We start from the raw sequence: 17113 nt of genomic DNA on the forward strand, positions 1-17113 counted from the left end.
GTGGTAGTTATAGTAGTTAGGTAATGGTGGTTGTGGTAGTGGTCGTAGTGGTAGTTATATTAGTTAGGTAGTGGTGGTTGTGGTAGTGGTTGTAGTGGTAGTTATAGTAGTTAGGTAATGGTGGTGGTGGTAGTGGTTGTAGTGGTAGTTATAGTAGTTAGGTAATGGTAGTGGTGGTAGTGGTAGTTATAGTAGGTAGGTAATGGTGGTAGTGGTTGTAGTGGTAGTTATAGTAGTTGGGTAGTGGTGGTTGTGGTAGTGGTAGTTATAGTAGTTAGGTAATGGTGGTTGTGGTAGTGGTAGTAGTGGTAGTTATAGTAGGTAGGTAATGGTGGCTGCAGCTGCGCTGTGAACCCGACAACCCAAATTCGATTCCCGCTCACGGCCACCACCAGTGGCGATTATCTAAACCGGTCATGAGCTTCCCCTAGGTCGACTCAGCTTGAAATGTGTACCTGATGTGAAGTGTAAACATCGCCTCTAGGGAGACAAAGGCGGTCGGGCGTGGTGCTGGCCACCCACCACATTGTGCACAGTGCCGCCCTTCATCGGTGCTCGCCAACAGCACTTGCCCCAAAGGCCTGCTGAGGCTACACGGGGGACCTTTGTCTTTGTTCACGTGTCCATGAATGAAGAGGAAGTGGAGGTGGTGAGTGAGGGGTGGTGAGTGGCCGAGTAAGAGGTGAGTGTTGAGTGAGTGGACACTGCACGGTGAGTGAGGTAGCGGGTGAGGGGGTGGTGAGTGAGGGGTGGTGAGTGAGGGGTGGTGAGTGAGGAGTGGTGAGTGAGGGGTGGTGAGTGAGGGGGTGGTGAGTGAGGGGGTGGTGAGTGAGGGGGTGGTGAGTGGCTGAGTAAGAGGTGAGTGTTGAGTGAAAGGGAGGAGAGAAGAAGGGGTGGAGGAGGGGGGTGAATGAGATGGGAGGGGTGAGCTGCTCAGTGGTGAGGGAGTTGAGTTTCGTGCTGAGGGTCAGGAGAGAATGGATCAAGAGAGAGAGTGAATGGGAGAGAAGAGTGAGTTGAGTAGTTGTTGTCAGTGGTTGTTGTTGTGAGTGGTTGTTATGGTTGTTGTGAGTGGTTGTTATGGTTGTTGTGAGTGGTTGTAGTGTTGTGAGATGTTATGAGTGCATGTTGTGAGTGCCTGTTGTTGTGAGTGGGTGTTGTGAGTGGTTGTTGGTGTGAGTTGTTATTGTGAGATGTTACGAGTTCTTGTTGTTGTGAGTGGTGGTTTTTATCATTGTGAGTGGTTGTTGTGATTGGCTGTTGTTGTGAGAAGTGTTTGTTGTTGTAGTGAGTAGTTGTGATTGGTTGTTTTTGTCGTGAGTGGTTATTGTTGTGAGTGGTTGTTGTTGCGATTGGTTGTGGTGTTGTTGTGGGTGGTTGTGGTGTTGCGAGTGGTTGTTATGGTTGTTGTGAGTGGTTGTAGTGTTGTGCGTGGTTGTTGTGTTGTGAGTGGTTGGTGTTGTTGTGGGTGGTTGTTGTGAGTGGTTGTTGTTAAAGTGGGTGATTGTTGTTGTACTGGGTGGTTGTTGTGAATTGCTGTCGTTATTGGTTGTTGTGGTTGTTGTTGTGAATGGTTATTATTGTGAGTGGTTGTTTGTTGTTGTGAGTATTTGTTGTTGTGAGTGGTTGTTGTTGTAGTGAGTGGTTGTTGTTGTGAGTGGTTGTTGTTGTAGTGAGTGGTTGTTGTTGGGAGTGGTTGTTGTTGTGAGTGGTTGTTGTTATTGTTGTGATGACTTGTTGTGAATTGCTGTTGTGAGTGGTTGCTGTTGTTGGAAGTGGTTATTGTTGTGAGTGGATGTTGCCGTTGGCCTGTTGAGGCTACACGGGGGATCTTTGTTTTTTGTTACATGTCCATGAACGTCCACGAATGAAGAGAAAGTGGAGATGAGTGAGTGGACACTGCACGGTGAGTGAGGTAGCGAGTGAGGGGGTGGTGAGTGAGGGGTGGTGAGTGGCTGAGTAAGAGGTGAGTGTTGAGTGAGAGGGAGGGGAGAAGAAGCGTTGGAGGAGGGGGCTGAATGAGATGGGAGGGGTGAGCTGCTCAGTGGTGAAGGTGAGTCTAGTAGGAGGGAGAGAGTGGATCGGCAGAGTGGATGGAGAGAGTGAGACGAGTCGTTGAGTGTTTGTTGAGAGATTGTTGTTGTGAGTGGATGTTGTTGTTCTTGTGAGCGATTGTTGTTGTGAGCGGTGGTTGTTGTTGTGAGGATCATTCCCCAGTGGTCGTTCCAAGTGCACCGCGGCAGCCCCTGCGCTGCGCAGTGGTGACGAGGCCACCACCACCACGTGATGCTGCTCACGTGAGCACCACTACCACGTGGTGTCACTGCTCACGTGAGCACCACCACCACCACGTGGTGTCACTGCTCACGTGAGCACCACCACCACCACCACGTGGTGTCACTGCTCACGTGAGCACCACCACCACCACGTGGTGTCACTGCTCCAGGCAGCGCGCTGCGTGCGCCACGCCGCTACCGGTGACTACGACGCACGCGCCGCTCACTCGCACCGCGACTACTACGACTGCTACACTCGCTGTGTGTCACTACTCGCTGTGTGTCACTACTCGCTGTGTGTGTCACTACTCGCTGTGTAAGTACTGACACACAGTGAGTGAGTACTGACACTGTGTGTCAGTACTCACTCACTGTGTAAGTACTAGTGCACAGTGAGTGAGTACTCTCACTGTGTGTCAGTAGTCACGCTGTGTGTGAGCTCTGTCGCTGTGTAAGTCGATGTTGATTTGTGACACGGCGGATGATGTCACGTGTAGCAGCTGCCAGGCTGCTCTACACGGGAGATCCGTGGCGCTGTGAGCACAACAGTAGCTACAACAACAGGAGCAGCTACAACAACAGCATCAGCTACAACAACAACAGCAGCTACTACAACAGCAGCTACAACAACAGCAGCAGCTACAACAACAGCAGCAGCTACTACAACAGCAGCTACAACAACAGCAGCAGCTACTACAACAGCAGCAGCTACAACATCAGCTACAACAACAACATCAGCTACAACAACAGCAGCAGCTACAACAACAGCAGCAGCAACTAAAACAACAGCAGCAGCAACTAAAACAACAGCAGCAGCAACTAAAACAACAGCAGCAGCTACAACAACAACAGCAGCTACAACAACAGCAGCAGCTACTACAACAGCAGCAGCTACAACAACAGCAGCAACTAAAACAACAGCAGCAGCAACTAAAACAACAGCAGCAGCTACAACAACAGCAGCTACTACAACAGCAGCAGCTACAACATCAGCTACAATAACAACATCAGCTACAACAACAGCAGCAGCTACTACAACAGCAGCAGCAACTAAAACAACAGCAGCAGCAACTAAAACAACAGCAGCAGCTACAACAACAGCAGCTACAACAACAGCAGCAGCTACTACAACAGCAGCAGCTACAACAACAACAGCAGCAACTAAAACAACAGCAGCAGCTACAACAACAACAGCAGCTACAACAACAACATCAGCTACAACAACATCAGCAGCTACAACAGCAGCAGCAGCTACAACAACAACAGCAGCTACAACAACAACATCAGCTACAACAACAACAGCAGCTACAACAACAACATCAGCTACAACAACAACAGCAGCTACAACAACAACAACAGCTACAACAACAGCAGCAGCTACAACAGCAGCAGCAGCTACAACAACAACAGCAGCTACAACAGCAGCAGCAGCTACAACAACAACAGCAGCTACAACAACAACATCAGCTACAACAACAACATCAGCTACAACAACAACAGCAGCTACAACAACAGCAGCAGCTACAACAACAGCAGCAGCTACAACAGCAACAGCAGCAGCTGCAACAGCAGCAGCTGCAACAGCAGCAGCAGCGTCCCAGAGAAGGCGCTCACGGTCCTTGAGGAACACGGCACAGCGAGCACACGGGGTACGTGGCGGTCGCAAACGCAACACTGTGGTGTGTCACTACTCACTCTGTGTGTCACCACTCACTGTGTGTCACTACTCACTCTGTGTGTCACTACTCACTGTGTGTGTCACCACTCACTCTGTGTGTCACTACTCACTGTGTGTGTCACTACTCACTCTGTGTGTCACTACTCACTCTGTGTGTCACTACTCACTGTGTGTGTCACTACTCACTCTGTGTGTCACCACTCACTCTGTGTGTCACTACTCACTCTGTGTGTCACTACTCACTGTGTGTCACTACTCACTGTGTGTCACTACTCACTCTGTGTGTCACTACTCACTCTGTGTGTCACTACTCACTGTGTGTCACCACTCACTCTGTGTGTCACTACTCACTCTGTGTGTCACTACTCACTCTGTGTGTCACCACTCACTCTGTATGTCCGTACTCTCGCATTAATTCTGTCACTGTGTCAGTACAGTACTGTCAGCATTCTCACTTCCACTGTCAATACACTCACTGTGTGTCAGTACTCACTGTGTAACTACTCACTTTGTGTTTCACTACTCTGTGTCACTACTCACTCTGTTTTACTATTCAGTCACTACCCACTTTGTCACTACTCACTATGTGTGTGTCAGTACTCATTCTGTATCACTACTCACTATGTAACTACTTTGTGTGTCACTACTCCCTGTGTCACTACTCACTGTGTCACTACTCACTGTGTCACTACTGTGTGTCAGTACTCACTGTGTGTCAGTACTCTGTGTACATACTCAATGTCACTACTCACTATGTCATTACTGTATCACTACTCACTGTCACTTCTCACTGTGTCACTACTCACTGTGTCACTACTGTGTCACTAAAATGAGTATACTCACTGTGTCACTACTCATTCCGAGTGTCACTACTTACTGTGTTACTACTCCCTATGTGTGTCACTATTCACTGTGTGTCACTACTGTGTCAGTACTTTGTATGTCAGTACTGTGTCACTACTCACTGTGTGTGTCACTACTCACTATGTGTGTCACTACTCACTGTCACTCTTTACACTCAATGTGTCAGTATTCACTGTGTCACTACTCCCTATGTGTATCCCTACTCACTGTGTCACTACTCACTGTGTCACTACTGTCACTAAAATGAGTACACTCACTGTGTCACTACTTACTCCGAGTGTCACTACTTACTGTGCCACTACTCCCTATGTGTGTCACTATTCACTGTGTGTCAATGCTGTGTCAGTGCTCCCTTTGTGTCACTACTCACTGTGTTACTACTCACTGTGTGTGTCACTGCTCACTGTCACTAATCACTCCGTGTGTCACTACCCACTCTGTGTCAGTACTCTGTGTGTCACTACCCACTGTGTCAGTACTCTGTCACTACTCACTCTGTGTACATACTGTGTCACTACTAACTATGTCAGTGCTTACTGTGTCAGTACTTACTGTGTCCATACACTCATGTCAATACTGTCACTGTGTCAGTCCCATGAGTGTGTCAGTACAGTACTGTGTTTCAGCAATCTCAATGTGTCACTGTCAATACTCTCACTGTCAGTACTTGCACTGTCTCATTACTACCGTTGTCACCACCCTCACTGTGTCACTAGTCACTGTGTGTCAGTACTCTCACTGCGTATGAGTACTCACTGTGTGTCAGTACTCTCACTGTGTGTCAGTACTCTCACTGTGTGTCAGTACTCTCACTGTGTGTCAGTACTCTCACTGTGTGTCAGAACTCTCACTGTGTGTCAGCACTCATTGAGTGTCAGTACTCTCACTGTGTGTCAGTACTCTCACTGTGTGTCAGTACTCTCACTGTGTGTCAGAACTCTCACTGTGTGTCAGCACTCATTGAGTGTCAGTACTCTCACTGTGTGTCAGTACTCTCACTGTGTGTCAGTACTCTCACTGTCAGTAGCCTCACTGTGTCAGTACTCACACTGTATCAGTGCTCTCACTGTGTCATTACCCTCACTGCGTGTCATTACCCTCACTGTGTCAGTACTCTCATTGAGTGTCAGTACTCTCACTGTGAGTACCCTCACTGACTGTCAGTAGCCTCAATGTGTCAGTACTCACACTGTATCAGCGCTCTCACTGTTTCATTACCCTCACTGTGTCAGCGCTCTCACTGCGTGTCAGTACTCAGATTGTGTCAGTACAGGTAGTCCTCTACTTACGATGGAGATGCGTTATGACGACCCCATCGTAAGTCAAACATATCGTAAGTCGAAGATGGCCTAGCCTACCCAGGAGTCTTAAAGAATGGTGGTAATTGAGCAAAACAGAAAAATGTACAGTACCGTACTGTATAAAATATATACTGTATGTATTTATTAATTACAATACTGTATTGCACAGTAAAATGTAAAGTAAAAAATCAAGGTAACTTCTTAGCCTACCTATATAAACTGCAATTTAATAGAAAGTTTTTTCAGGAAACAATCCCATCTGCTATAAAAAAAAAAACTATTAACATGCATTGAACGTATCGTAACGTATCATATTGTACTGTACTCACTAAGATTCATCGTACACTGCTGCGTTTGCCTGCCACGCGAAATTGAAAATATTTTACAATTGTCGTATCGCGATCGTAAGATCGAAATATCGCCACTCACTCTGTGTGTCACTACTCACTCTGTGTGTGTCACCACTCACTCTGTGTGTCACTACTGTGTGTCACCACTCATTCTGTGTGTGTCACTACTCACTCTGTGTGTCACTACTCACTGTATGTGTCACCACTCACTCTGTGTGTCACTATTGTGTGTCACCACGCATTCTGTGTGTCACTCACTCTGTGTGTGTCACCACTCTGTGTGTGTCACCACTCACTCTGTGTCACCACTCACTCTGTGTCACTACTCACTCTGTGTCACTACTCTGTGTGTCACTACTCTGTGTGTGTCACCACTCACTGTGTGTCACCACTCACTGTGTGTCACTACTCACTCTGTGTGTCACTACTCTGTGTGTGTCACCACTCACTCTGTGTGTCACCACTCACTGTGTGTCACCACTCACTGTGTGTCACTACTCACTCTGTGTGTCACTACTCTGTGTGTGTCACCACTCACTCTGTGTGTCACCACTCACTGTGTGTCACCACTCACTGTGTGTCACTACTCACTCTGTGTGTCACTACTCTGTGTGTGTCACCACTCACTCTGTGTGTCACCACTCACTGTGTGCCACCACTCACTGTGTGTCACCACTCACTCTGTCACCACTCACTGTGTGTCACCACTCACTCTGTGTGGCACCACTCACTCTGTGTGGCACCACTCACTCTGTGTGGCACCACTCACTCTGTGTGTCACTACTCACTGTGTCACCACTCACTCTGTGTGTCACTACTCACTCTGTGTGGCACCACTCACTCTGTGTGTCACCACTCACTCTGTGTGGCACCACTCACTCTGTGTGGCACCACTCACTCTGTGTGTCACCACTCACTGTGTCACCACTCACTCTGTGTGTCACCACTCACTCTGTGTGTCACCACTCACTCTGTGTGTCACCACTCACTCTGTGTGTCACCACTCACTCTGTGTGTCACTACTCACTCTGTGTGGCACCACTCACTCTGTGTGTCACCACTCACTCTGTGTGGCACCACTCACTCTGTGTGTCACCACTCACTGTGTCACCACTCACTCTGTGTGTCACCACTCACTCTGTGTGTCACCACTCACTCTGTGTGTCACTACTCACTGTGTGTCACTACTCACTCTGTGTGGCACCACTCACTCTGTGTGTCACCACTCACTGTGTCACCACTCACGGTGTGTCACCGCTCACTCTGTGTGTCACTACTCACTGTGTGTCACCACTCACTCTGTGTGTCACTACTCACTCTGTGTGTCACCACTCACTTTGTGTGTCACTACTCACTGTGTGTCACCACTCACTGTGTGTCACCGCTCACTCTGTCACCACTCACTGTGTCACGACTCACTCTGTGTGTCACTACTCACTCTGTGCGTCACTACTCACTGTGTGTCACTACTCACTCTGTGTGTCACCACTCTGTGTGTCCGTACTCTCGCATTAATTCGGTCACTGTGTCAGTACAGTACTGTCAGCATTCTTACTGCCACTGTCAATACACTCACTGTGTGTCAGTACTCACTGTGTGTTTCACTACTGTGTCAATACTCACTCTGTTTAACTATTCAGTCACTACCCACTTTGTCACTACTCACTATGTGTGTGTCAGTACTCATTCTGTATCACTACTCACTATGTAACTACTTTGTGTGTCACTACTCCCTGTGTCACTACTGTGTGTGTCACTTCTCATTCTGTATCACTACTCACTTTGTAACTACTTTGTCACTACTCACTGTCACTTCTCACTGTGTCACTACTCACTGTGTCACTACTGTGTGTCAGTACTCTGTGTACATACTCAATGTCACTACTCACTGTGTCACTACTGTATCACTACTCACTGTCACTTCTCACTGTCACTACTCACTGTGTCACTACTGTGTCACTAAAATGAGTACACTCACTGTCACTACTCACTCCGAGTGTCACTACTTACTGTGCCACTACTCCCTATGTGTGTCACTATTCACTGTGTGTCAATGCTGTGTCAGTACTCTCTTTGTGTCACTACTCACTGTTACTACTCACTGTGCGTGTCACTGCTCACTGTCACTAATAACTCCGTGTGTCACTACCCACTCTGTGTCAGTACTCTGTGTGTCACTACCCACTGTGTCAGTACTCTCACTACTCACTCTGTGTACATACTAACTATGTCAGTGCTTACTGTGTCAGTACAGTACTGTGTCAGCAATCTCAATGTGTCACTGTCAATACTCTCACTGTGTCAGTACTTGCACTGTCTCATTACTACCGTTGTGTCAGCACCCTCACTGTGTCACTAGTCACTGTGTGTCAGTACTCTCACTGCGTATGAGTACTCACTGTGTGTCAGTACTCTCATTGAGTGTCAGTACTCTCACTGTCAGTACCCTCACTGACTGTCAGTAGCCTCACTGTGTCAGTACTCACACTGTATCAGCGCTCTGTGTCATTACCCTCACTGCGTGTCAGCGCTCTCACTGCGTGTCAGTACTCAGATTGTGTCAGTACAGGCAGTCCTCTACTTACGATGGAGATGCGTTACGACGACCCCATCATCGTAAGTCAAAAATATCGTAAGTCGAAGATGGCCTAGCCTACCCATGAGTCTTAAAGAATGGTGATAATTTAGCAAAACAGAAAAATGTACAGTACCGTACTGTATAAACTATATACTGTATGTATTTATTAATTACAATACTGTATTGCACAGTAAAATGTAAAGTAACAAATCAAGGTAAATTCTTAGCCCACCCATATGAACTGCAATTTAATAGAAAGTTTTTTTCAGGAAACAATCCTATCTGCTATAAAAACTTTTAACATGCATTGAACGTATCGTATCGTGGTAACCCTAAAATGAAATCGCTAAAGCTACGTATCATCCATGCATTGAACTTATCGTAACGTATCATATTGTACTGCACTCACCAAGATTCCTCGTACACTGCTGCGTTTGCCTGCCACGCGAAATTTAAAATATTTAACAATTTTGTCGTATCGCGATCGTAAGATCGAAATATCGTAAGTCGGACCATCGTAACTCGGGGACTATCTGTACTCTCATTACACTGGTCAACAAAAAAAAAATTCTGGCCTGGACTTTTTGCAGCTGTTTTAGACAAATTTCAGGGTGCTGATTCCAAATCGGATCTCAGATTTGCTCTATCACATCTAAATTGTATGCTATTGGCATACCCCATTTTCCTTGATTTTACCCTAAATTTACTCTGTCACTTATCATTGCAAGTTGTTGCGAGTCAGTGACTGCTTTAGTGTTCAAATATGGTGCTGTATGTTTAGGATAGTGTGTTTATAATATCATTGTATGTAGATATCCACATTTATTTAATATTTTTCTTCTGCAGGGCGTGATCTAACAATGGCTACAACATCCGAAAGAAGGACATGCAGTAATGACCCAGATATCTTCTGCTACATCTGTGGCAACTTCACTTTGCAGGATCAAAGGCACAACATCAATACCTTTGTCAAGAAGGTTAATCTTGCCTACTTTATAGTACGACTTGGAGACCAAGACAAAAATTGGGCTCCTCACAAAGTGTGTAAAACCTGTGTTGAAACTTTGCAATCATGGTCTAAAGGAAAGAATGCTAAGCTGAAGTTTGGTGTGCCAATGGTTTGGAGAGAACCTACAAACGATTTGGATAACTGCTACTTCTGCCTTGTCAATGTAAAAGGTTTCAATAAGAAAATCAAACAACACTTACAATACCCAGATATCCCATCTGCCAGACGACCAGTTGAGCACTGTGAGGAAATACCTGTGCCTGTATTTACCCAGCTACCAGAGATTGATGTTGAATCCCTCAGTTTACCTGCTTCTACAGATGATGATGATGCTCAGATCGAATATACGCCATCTGATGCAGATTGTGATAAAATTTCTCTGTTTAGTCAGCCTGAATTGTATGATCTTGTAAGAGATTTGTATTTGCCAAAGCAGTCTGCTGAATTGTTGGCTTCCAGGCTGCAAGAGAAAGGACTACTCAGACCTGGCACTAGTGTCTCCTTTTATCGTAACAGAGAAGCAGCACTGCGAAAGTACTTCCATTCAGATGGTCAACTTGGTTATTGTAATGATGTTGAAGGGCTTCTTCTCAATATAGAACTGCCCGCATATGATTCAAGTGAATGGAGACTTTTTATTGACAGTAGTAAAATGAGTTTGAAATGTGTGTTACTTCACAACAGAAATATATATATGGTTCAATCCCAATAGGACACTCTGTAAAAATGAATGAAGAGTATGCCAACATCAAGATTGTTCTGGAAAGATTGGAATACCATTTTCATGGATGGCTAATATGTGTTGATTTGAAAATGGTAAATTTTTTGCTGGGTCAGCAAGGAGGTCACACCAAATACCCTTGTTTCCTGTGCTACTGGGACAGTAGGGCTACATTAGAACACTGGGTTAAAAAGAACTGGCCACCAAGAAGCAGTTTGACGCCTAGTGACAAGAACATCAAGAATGAGCCTCTGGTTGATAGGAATAACATTGTATTTCCCCCACTGCACGTACAACTTGGGTTAATGAAGCAATTCGTCAAAGCTCTTGATCACACTGGAGACTGCTTCAGCTATATATGTTCAACCTTTTCAAGTCTCAGTGCCGAGAAGAAAAAGGCAGGAATATTTGATGGCCCTCAAATAAGAACACTCATCAGGGATCCACACTTTGTTACAACAATGACTGCGGCAGAGGCTAGAGCTTGGAATGCATTCTCTGATGTGGTGCAGAATTTCCTTGGGAACAGGAAAGCGGACAACTATCGAGAGATTGTGGAGGAGCTGCTCTTGAGTTTCCAAGCACTTGGATGTAGAATGAGCATCAAGGTTCACTACTTACATCGTCACTTGGCCCAGTTTCCAGAGAACATGGGTCACGTGAGCGAAGAGCAAGGTGAACGCTTTCATCAAGACATTCAAGTTATGGAAGAACGGTTACCAAGGCCGATGGGACTCAAACATGATGGCAGATTACTGATGGTCCTTGATGAGAGACATTCCACAAGCTGTACATCGGAGATCGTCAAAGAAGAGGTCGTTTATGCAGATGTAACATCACTATTGTGAATGACCTTTTGGACATATTTTTCTTATCTTAACAATTCAATTCGTACATGGTAATATGCATTCACTCACATTGATATGCAGTCACTCTCACAACTTTGTGCTACGGCTCATTAAATGTTTGTTTCATTATTATTGTATATTGTATCTCATCTTATTCTTGTATGGATGTCTGTTTAGTCATTCGTATATGAGCATAAATGTGCTGTTTTTATTGAAAATGCAATATTTGATATCTCAAAAACCTAATGTGATAGACAAAAACTGATGCCAGATTTGGAATCAGCAACCCAAAATTACATTAAAACCGTTGGAATACCTTATGCCAGAAAAAGTGTGTTGATCAGTGTTATGTGTCAGTCCTCAGTTTATCTGAACTCCTATTATGCATCATCACTCTTTGTCAGTACTCACTATGTGTCAATGCTCACTGCATGTCACTACTTACTGTGTCCATACTCTGTCAGTACTCACTGTGTGTCAATTCTCACTGTGTCATGACTCAATGTGTCACTACTCACTCGGAACACTGAAACTGACACCAGTCCCCTGGCTCCTTGTTCTGATTAACATTCTGCCACCAATACTCCACAGAGACGATGTCCCCGAGTGGCTGAGTGGAGACAGTGAGTGTCCCCACTGGCTGAGTGGAGACAGTGAATGTCCCCACTGGCTGAGTGGAGACAGTGAATGTCCCCAGTGGCTGAGTGGAGACAGTGAATGTCCCCACTGGCTGAGTGGAGACAGTGAATGTCCCCCACTGGCCGAGTGGAGACAGTGAATGTCCCCACTGGCTGAGTGGAGTCAGTGAATGTCCCCACTGGCTGAGTGGAGACAGTGAATGTCCCCACTGGCTGAGTGGAGACAGTGAATGTCCCCACTGGCTGAGTGGAGACAGTGAATGTACCCCACTGGCTGAGTGGAGACAGTGAATGTCCCCAGTGGCTGAGTGGAGACAGTGAATGTCCCCGCTGGCTGAGTGGAGAGAGTGAATATCCCCACTGGCTGAGTGGAGACAGTGAATGTCCCCCACTGGCCGAGTGGAGACAGTGAATGTCCCCACTGGCTGAGTGGAGACAGTGAATGTCCCCACTGGCTGAGTGGAGACAGTGAATGTCCCCACTGGCTGAGTGGAGACAGTGAATGTCCCCCACTGGCTGAGTGGAGACAGTGAATGTTCCCCACTGGCTGAGTGGAGACAGTGAATGTCCCCACTGGCTGAGTGGAGACAGTGAATGTCCCCACTGGCTGAGTGGAGACAGTGAATGTCCCCCACTGGCTGAGTGGAGACAGTGAATGTCCCCCACTGGCTGAGTGGAGACAGTGAATGTCCCCACTGGCTGAGTGGAGACAGTGAATGTCCCCCACTGGCTGAGTGGCCACGAGGCGGACTCCGTCTCCCCCCCCCCCCCCCCCCCCCGTGTGATGAGCGACCGCGCTGCTGCTGCTGGTGGTAGTGGTAGTTATAGTAGTTAGGTAGTGGTGGTTGTGGTAGTGGTTGTAGTGGTAGTTATAGTAGTTAGGTAATGGTGGTTGTGGTAGTGGTGGTAGTGGTAGTTATAGTAGTTTGGTAATGGTGGTTGTGGTAGTGGTGGTAGTGGTAGTTATAGTAGTTAGGTTATGGTGGTTGTGGTAGTGGTTGTAGTGGTAGTTATAGTAGTTAGGTAATGGTGGTTGTGGTAGTGGTTGTAGTGGTAGTTATAGTAGCTAGGTATTGGTGGTTGTGGTAGTGGTTGTAGTGGTAGTTATAGTAGTTAGGTAATGGTGGTTGTGGTAGTGGTGGTAGTGGTAGTTATAGTAGTTTGGTAATGGTGGTTGTGGTAGTGGTGGTAGTGGTAGTTATAGTAGTTAGGTAATGGTGGTTGTGGTAGTGGTTGTAGTGGTAGTTATAGTAGCTAGGTATTGGTGGTTGTGGTAGTGGTTGTAGTGGTAGTTATAGTAGTTAGGTAATGGTGGTGTGGTAGTGGTTGTAGTGGTAGTTATAGTAGTTAGGTAATGGTGGTTGTGGTAGTGGTAGTTATAGTAGTTTGGTAATGGTGGTTGTGGTAGTGGTGGTAGCGGTAGTTATAGTAGTTAGGTAATGGTGGTTGTGGTAGTGGTTGTAGTGGTAGTTATAGTAGCTAGGTAGTGGTGGTTGTGGTAGTGGTTGTAGTGGTAGTTATAGTAGTTAGGTAATGGTGGTGTGGTAGTGGTTGTAGTGGTAGTTGTAGTAGGTAGGTAATGGTGGTTGTGGTTGTGGTGGTAGTTATAGTAGTTAGGTAATGGTGGTGGTGGTAGTGGTTGTAGTGGTAGTTATAGTAGTTAGGTAATGGTGGTGTGGTAGTGGTTGTAGTGGTAGTTATAGTAGTTAGGGAGTGGTGGTGGTGGTAGTGGTTGTAGTGGTAGTTATAGTAGCTAGGTAGTGGTGGTTGTGGTAGTGGTTGTAGTGGTAGTTATAGTAGTTAGGTAATGGTGGTGGTGGTAGTGGTTGTTGTGGTAGTTATAGTAGTTAGGTAATGGTGGTTGTGGTAGTGGTTGTAGTGGTAGTGGTAGTTATAGTAGTTAGGTAATGGTGGTTGTGGTAGTGGTTGTAGTGGTAGTTATAGTAGTTAGGTAATGGTGGTGTGGTAGTGGTTGTAGTGGTAGTTGTAGTAGGTAGGTAATGGTGGTTGTGGTAGTGGTTGTAGTGGTAGTTATAGTAGTTAGGTAATGGTGGTGGTGGTAGTGGTTGTAGTGGTAGTTATAGTAGCTAGGTAGTGGTGGTTGTGGTAGTGGTTGTTGTGGTAGTTATAGTAGTTAGGTAATGGTGGTTGTGGTAGTGGTTGTAGTGGTAGTTATAGTAGTTAGGTAATAGTGGTTGTGGTAGTGGTTGTAGTGGTAGTTATAGTAGGTAGGTAATGGTGGTTGTGGTAGTGGTTGTAGTGGTAGTTATAGTAGTTAGGTAATGGTGGTTGTGGTTGTAGTGGTAGTTATAGTAGTTAGGTAATGGTGGTAGTGGTTGTAGTGGTAGTTATAGTAGTTAGGTAATGGTGGTTGTGGTAGTGGTTGTAGTGGTAGTTATAGTAGTTAGGTAATGGTGGTTGTGGTAGTGGTTGTAGTGGTAGTTATAGTAGTTAGGTAATGGTGATGGTGGTAGTGGTTGTAGCGGTAGTTATAGTAGTTAGGTAATGGTGGTTGTGGTAGTGGTTGTAGTGGTAGTTATAGTAGTTAGGTAATGGTGGTTGTGGTAGTGGTTGTAGTGGTAGTTATAGTAGTTAGGTAATGGTGGTGATAGTGGTTGTAGTGGTAGTTATAGTAGGTAGGTAGTGGTGGTGGGGATAGTGGTTGTAGTGGTAGTTATAGTAGTTAGGTAGTGGTGATAGTGGTTGTAGTGGTAGTTATAGTAGTTAGGTAGTGGTGGTGATAGTGGTTGTAGTGGTAGTTATAGTAGTTAGGTAGTGGTGGCTGCAGCTGCGCTGTGAACCCGATGACCCAAATTCGATTCCCGCTCCCGGCCACCACCAGTGTCGATTATCTAAACCGGTCCTGGGCTTCCCCTAGGGTGACTCAGCCTGAAATGAATAACTGATGTGAAGTGTTAACATCGCATCTAGGGAGACAAAGGCGGTCGGACGTGGTGCTGGCCACCCACCCCATTGCGCACAGTGCCGCCCTTCATCGGTGCTCGCCAACAGCACTTGCCCCAACGTCATGCTGAGGCTACACGGGGGATCTTTTTCTGTGTTCACGTGTCCATGAATGAAGCGGAAGTGGAGGTGGTGAGTGAGGGGTGGTGAATGGCTGAGTAAGAGGTGAGTGTTGAGTGAGTGGACACTGCACGGTGGGTGAGGTAGCGGGTGAGGGGGTGGTGAGTGGCTGAGTAAGAGGTGAGTGTTGAGTAAGAGGGAGGGGAGAAGAAGCGTTGGAGGAGGGGGGCTGAATGAGATGGGAGGGGTGAGCTGCTCAGTGGTGAAGGTGAGTCGAGTAGGAGGGAGGGAGTGGATCGGCAGAGTGGATCGAGAGAGTGAGACGAGTCGTTGAGTGTTTGTTGAGAGATTGTTGTTGTGAGTGGTTGTTGTTGTGAGTGGTTGTTGTTGTGAGTGGTTGTTGTTGTTGTTGTGAGTGGTTGTTGTTGTGAGGATCACCCCCCAGTGGTCGTTCCTAGTGCACCGTGGCAGCCCCTGCGCTGTGCAGTGGTGACGAGGCCACCACCACCACGTGGTGTCACTGCTCCAGGCAGCGCGCTGCGTGCGCCACGCCGCTACCGGTGACTACGACGCACGCGCCGCGACTACTACGACTGCTACACTCGCTGTGTGTCACTACTCGCTGTGTGTCACTACTCGCTGTGTGTCACTACTCGCTGTGTGTGTCACTACTCGCTGTGTGCCACTACTCGCTGTGTGCCACTACTCGCTGTGTGTCACTACTCGCTGTGTGTCACTACTCGCTGTGTGCCACTACTCGCTGTGTGTCACTACTCTCTGTGTGTCACTACTCTCTGTGTGTTAATACTCACTGTGTGTCACTACTCGCTGTGTGCCACTACTCGCTGTGTGTCACTACTCGCTGTGTGTCACTACTCGCTCTGTGTCACTACTCACTGTGTGTCACTACTCGCTGTGTGTCACTACTCACTGTGTGCCACTACTCGCTGTGTGTCACTACTCGCTGTGTGTCACTACTCGCTGTGTGTCACTACTCGCTGTGTGCCACTACTCGCTGTGTGTCACTACTCGCTGTGTGTCACTACTCACTGTGTGCCACTACTCGCTGTGTGCCACTACTCGCTGTGTGTCACTACTCGCTGTGTGCCACTACTCTCTGTGTGTCACTACTCACTGTGTGTCACTACTCTCTGTGTGCCACTACTCGCTGTGTGTCACTACTCGCTGTGTGCCACTACTCGCTGTGTGTCACTACTCGCTGTGTGTCACTACTCACTGTGTGCCACTACTCTGTGTGTCACTACTCGCTGTGTGTCACTACTCGCTGTGTGTCACTACTCGCTGTGTGCCACTACTCGCTGCGTGCCACTACTCGCTGCGTGTCACTACTCGCTGCGTGTCACTACTCGCTGCGTGTCACTACTCGCTGTGTGTCACTACTCGCTGTGTGTCACTACTCGCTGTGTGTCACTACTCGCTGCGTGCCACTACTCGCTGTGTGTCACTACTCGCTGCGTGTCACTACTCGCTGTGTGCCACTACTCGCTGTGTGTCACTACTCGATGTGTGCCACTACTCGCTGTGTGTCACTACTCGCTGTGTGCCAGCTCTGTGTCACTACCGTCATGCCGTGTCGGTGCTCACACCGTGGTTCACTTCGCTCACTGCATGCCACTATTCACTGTGTGTGTCAGTGCTCACACTGCATGCCAGTACTTACTGTGTGTCAGTGCTCACACTGTGCCAGTACTCACTGTGTGTCAGTGAGCACTGTATGTCAGTGAGCACTGTCAGGACTCTTACTACTGTGTCATTACTCACCGTGTGTCACGTTGAATGTCAGACCTCACTGTGTCAGTACTCTC

General features: G+C 47.1%; 2 protein-coding genes across 4 annotated transcripts in view; one reads left to right on the forward strand and one right to left on the reverse strand.

Annotated features, from left to right (window-relative positions):
* LOC144736680 (uncharacterized) overlaps positions 1-17113 on the reverse strand; it is an 828508-nt gene that overhangs the window by 114207 nt on the left and 697188 nt on the right. The gene's annotated exons all lie outside the window — the stretch shown is intronic.
* LOC144717265 (uncharacterized) lies at positions 1885-11945 on the forward strand. The gene is made up of 4 exons (XM_078592677.1): positions 1885-1906; positions 2374-2477; positions 2774-3925; positions 9894-11945. The coding sequence occupies exons 1-4, from the start codon at positions 1885-1887 to the stop codon at positions 9903-9905; spliced, it is 1290 nt and encodes a 429-aa protein (XP_078448803.1). The 3' UTR covers positions 9906-11945.

This window comes from Lampetra planeri, chromosome 3, assembly GCF_965212315.1.
Source record: "Lampetra planeri chromosome 3, kcLamPlan1.2.h2, whole genome shotgun sequence".
Classification (NCBI taxonomy): Eukaryota; Metazoa; Chordata; class Hyperoartia; order Petromyzontiformes; family Petromyzontidae; genus Lampetra; species Lampetra planeri.